Below are 4495 nucleotides of genomic sequence, written 5' to 3'. Positions count from 1 at the left end.
CATACCATCCCTAGTGGTGCTACACTTTCGACAAAGGCGGCAGCAGAGAGATCCTTAAAAGATCGAGACGTTAGTAGAGATGGACATTCGGAGAAAGTCCGTCACGATGACCAATTCGATCGTCGACTACTACACCTTCCAGGCTCAAACCGGTCGCGGTGTGGGTCCGTACTACCAGGGAAGAAGGTACCAACGTGGACACGGCATATTAGGTTCTTTTTTCCCCTGGTTGTTCCGCACGGTGAAACCGCTGGTGGTGTCTGGTGCTAAAGCGTTGGGTAAGGAAGCGTTGCGGACCGGAGCAAATATATTAGGAGATGTCGCCACGTCGCAAGGACCAGTCCGCGACATTGTACGGAAGCGTCTGCACGTGTCCAGGACAAATCTACAGAACAAGGCTGAGGCGAAAGTGAAGCAGATGACAGGTTCGGGCATCAAACGAAGGCGGTTGAACAGACCACGCAAACGAGCACGAAAGACGACGACGACGAGGTTGGTCGGACGAAGAAGAAGAAGAAGAACAGCACGCAACACAAAAAGGAAGACGTCAACGACGATGACGAAGCGAAGGACAGCCACCGTAGTGCGTCGTCGTCGTCGCGGCCACAACCGAAGAACCTTCACGGACCTATTCTCCGCACCCTAGTATAGAGAGAGAGAGAGAGACTGGAACGTTATAAAGGCACTGAAACCAAGACGAAGATTCCAGTCGAAGGGTTTGTGCTACCCGACGTGGATCTCGCGAGCGAGCGCAATGACCATGGAGGGAATGTTACCGGAAATGGATATATTCGAGGAACCATGTCTCCAGACGGCGATTACAGGGAACTTCCAGGAAATATGTCATCCCATCTCGTCGATGGACAATGCGACCGTTTATCAGTTTCTCAGCAAGGGACCAAGCAATTCCTACAGATGGTTGCCAACAACACGTCTTGGTGTTACGTGTCGGATGACTAAACCGGATGGAACGTTGTTGACATACAACGCAGCCGAAACAAAGAAGTGGGGTGTGGTGAACAATGTGGAGCACTCGCTCTTCAGTCAAATTAGCGTCTACCTGAACAACACGTTGGTGACAGGTTCTAGCACCAATTACCCCTATAAGTCGTATCTCACCAACGTGGTCAACTTTGGAAAGGACGCTCTGCACACTCACCTTACGTCGAGTGGTTTCTATCTGGACACAAATAACGAACCCAACACGACCACCAACGAAGGATTCAAGAAGCGTTGGGAATTGTTCCAAGGTGGGAGCACCAGCGATGCCGACACGAGCGAAATCCAGAATGAGGTGGAACTGATTTCGAGACTCAACGTTGACTTTTTCAATCAGGAGCGGTACCTTCTGAATGACGTGGACATGAAGGTGGTGCTGACCAAGGCGAAGAATGAATTCTACATTTGGGGAGAAGGTGCGACCTCGCCGGTGACAATCCAGATCCTGAAAGCAGCTCTCTACGTGAACCACTTCACGATCAGCCCATCGTTCCTGGTGGCGCACAGCATGGCGTTACAGAAGAGCAACGCAAAATACTTCTTCAAGCGTTCGGAGCTGAAAACCTTCACTGTACCTTCGGGCGGAAAGTCGCTGACATTGAACAACATCACCAACGGCACGATACCGACCTTCCTGCTCTTCACAATGGTGCCCAACAACGCGTTCGTGGGGACTCCCAACACGAACCCGTTCCACCTGACGCCGGAGTCCCTCAACTACATTGCACTCTACGTCAGAGAACAGCTCGTTCAGACTGCACCGTTGGAAATGGATTTCGAGCGTGGAGCGATCACCCGAGGCTACGAGACACTCTTCACAGGGACGAACATCCATCACTCCGACAAAGGTCATATGATCACCAGGGAGATGTTTGCAAACGGCTACTTCATGCTGTGTTACCAACTGACACCGGATCTCGCCGACGACAACAGCTGTAGAAGTCTTCCGGAAAAGGGTGAACTCCGCATCGAGGCACGATTCAAGAACCCTCTCAGCAGGGCGATGACGTGTCTGATCTACCTGCTCTACGACGCATCGGTGGAAATTACAAAAGACAGACGTGTCATCTTTAACCACGACGGGTAGTCCACCAAAGATCGCTAAGAAGAGGAATTATAAAAACAGGGTTCACTGCCCACATGTGAACTATTTGGACGATGAACACGACCCAGATCCATGACGCCCTCGCTGGAAACCACGTAACCCGGGATGCATTCCAAGGGGTGTACCCGAGCGACATGTTGGCCGACGTCGTCGTCGTGAAGAAACCTGCAGTGTTCGTGGCCAACACCGACCCATACGGCAAAGAGGGTCAACATTGGGTCGCCATACACGTGGACGCCCAGGGTTACGGACGGTACTTTGATTCGTACGGGATCGAACCTATCCGACCCTCCTTTCGTCGCTTTTTGGACCGCAATTGCATCCGGTGGGGGAGCAACTCTCGACAACTGCAGGGCTTCCTCAGCACAGTGTGCGGACAATACTGTTGCGTGTACCTGCATCATGCATGTCTGTCAACGTCGGAATATCCGTTTTACTCGCATTTCACCGATTGTTTCACGCAAAATGATCGGGAAGTAGTGCGCCTGTTTAACCACTATTTCCGATCACCCTGCAGAGCGTCGCCACTGCAGACACGTTGCAACCAGATTTGCCACCCACGGTACAACAGCCACAAACGCGCCCCTCCTCCTCCTTGTTGTTGCAGCTGCAGGAAATGACGTCGAACGGCGAGTTCCATAAGTACAGAGAGCGAGACGTGGATGTGGCAGAGAGAGAGTCGAGCGGCGGAGGATGTCGGAGACGGACGTGCGAAGAAGAGGAAGAGGTTCAGCTGTGATGGAGCAGAAGGTGGCTGTGGTAGAGAGCGGGAAAGCACCAGAAGAAAAAGACAACGATTTCCAAAGCACATCACGTTCCCACCCTCCGAGCATCGAGTACCTGCTCAGCGACGCATTGGTGGAAATTACAAAAGACAGACGTATCATCATGAACAACGATTGGTAACAAAAACAGATCTGTCTCACCCTCCTACTCCTTGTTGTTTCAGTAGCAGCAGCAGCAGCAGCAGATGTCGTCGTCGTCGAGCAGTGAGTCTGGTGACGCAACCCCATCGATGACGTGGCGGCGGCGGCGGCGGCGCTGGCGGCGGGAGCGGCAGTCACATAAGTACAGAGAGCGAGACGTGGATGTGGCAGAGAGTCGAGCGGAGAGGGAGGATGTCGGAGACGGAAGTGCGAAGAAGAGGAAAAGGTTCAGCGATGCTGACAGCGGAGGCGGCGGCGGAGAGCGGCGACAGCCGGGGGAGAGCACCAGAAGAAGAAGAAGACAACGATTTCGCCTACATCCAAGGGACCAAAAAGAGGAGCAGAGTACGTTCCGACGGCGGAGACGGTCTGTTCCTCCTACCCAGCATCGAGTATCTCACTCCGTCGCACACCAAATGCATTCTGATCGGTTATCGACGTGTTTTCGGCGGCGGCGGCGGCGGCAGGGAAGCAGGATGTGTTCCTTGCGTGTTCCTTCGATCTCACCATCTGGACATCGCCGTCGAGTGGAACGTGTTCCGAAAATTCCTAGCGCTCGATCCCGCCCCTATGGCGCGATACTTCAAGACGGGCGAGAGGTACAGCTTCGACCTGAAACCGGACATCGCCGGTGAAGAAGAAGAAGAAGGCGAGGTTGCAGATCAGCAGGAGAAGTGTATGGCCATCGGTACCATGACGTTGTTCTCCAAACACCATCTCATGCTGATCGTGGGCGATAGGAAGATCCACTGGAACGAAGCTGAATTCTACCGTTATCTGAGCATCAGACGACTTCTGTCGGCATACATGACCTTCTACGAGCATCTCCACGAACATGTCTCAGCTTGCGTGCAACGGCACGCCGAGGACGACAAGCTAACCAGGGTACTTCCCCCTCCCCCTCCACGTCGCTCCATACTTCAACGTTTCCACAATGACCTTCTGCGCATCGTGCGTGCGCAGCTGGAGAAACCATAAATATAGTGAAATTTAGAAGTTCGTCGCCCAGTGTGTGACTGCAGCAGCATGGAGAAGGTCGTTTTCGCCGTTGACGAGAGCCTGGAAGTGTCCGTTGTGGACAAACAGGATGCCACTTCGGTCGTCTTCCGCAAGGATGAGTCCACGGTGATCCTCGACACGGACAAGTACATCGAGCTCGTGAAGACTCTGTCACCGATATTGCATCTTTTCCACGAACGTCATCTGGATTGTTCTCGTCGCAGAAGCGTCAAGTTCGTCATCACCTCCACGTTCCGGGTGATCGTCAAAGACTGCATGAGTGACTTTGTGGTGATCCTCCAGGATGAGCACGGAAGCGTTGTGATGAGTGCCGCACAATGGGAAGAATTTCTGGAGCTGTATCATCCCATCATGAAGGCTTACTTCCGACGCTGGCATGCGCAGTGACAACCTACCAACACCTACTACTACTGACGACATGGACACCCCTTAACTACTTATGCCG

General features: G+C 53.1%; 1 protein-coding gene across 1 annotated transcript; it reads left to right on the top strand.

The window, feature by feature from the left end:
- The first annotated feature begins 754 nt into the window (after positions 1 to 754).
- LOC146002780 (uncharacterized protein F54H12.2-like) lies at positions 755 to 2086 on the top strand. Its single transcript, XM_083140711.1, has one exon. The coding sequence runs from the start codon at positions 755 to 757 to the stop codon at positions 2084 to 2086; it is 1332 nt and encodes a 443-aa protein (XP_082996837.1).
- The last annotated feature ends 2409 nt before the right edge of the window (positions 2087 to 4495 follow it).

The sequence above is a fragment of the Lepisma saccharinum genome, chromosome 19, assembly GCF_977018435.1.
Source record: "Lepisma saccharinum chromosome 19, izLepSacc3.1, whole genome shotgun sequence".
NCBI classification, from domain to species: Eukaryota; Metazoa; Arthropoda; class Insecta; order Zygentoma; family Lepismatidae; genus Lepisma; species Lepisma saccharinum.
The sequence above is the reverse complement of the archived record's forward strand: the minus strand, read 5'-3'. Positions and strand labels throughout refer to the sequence as shown.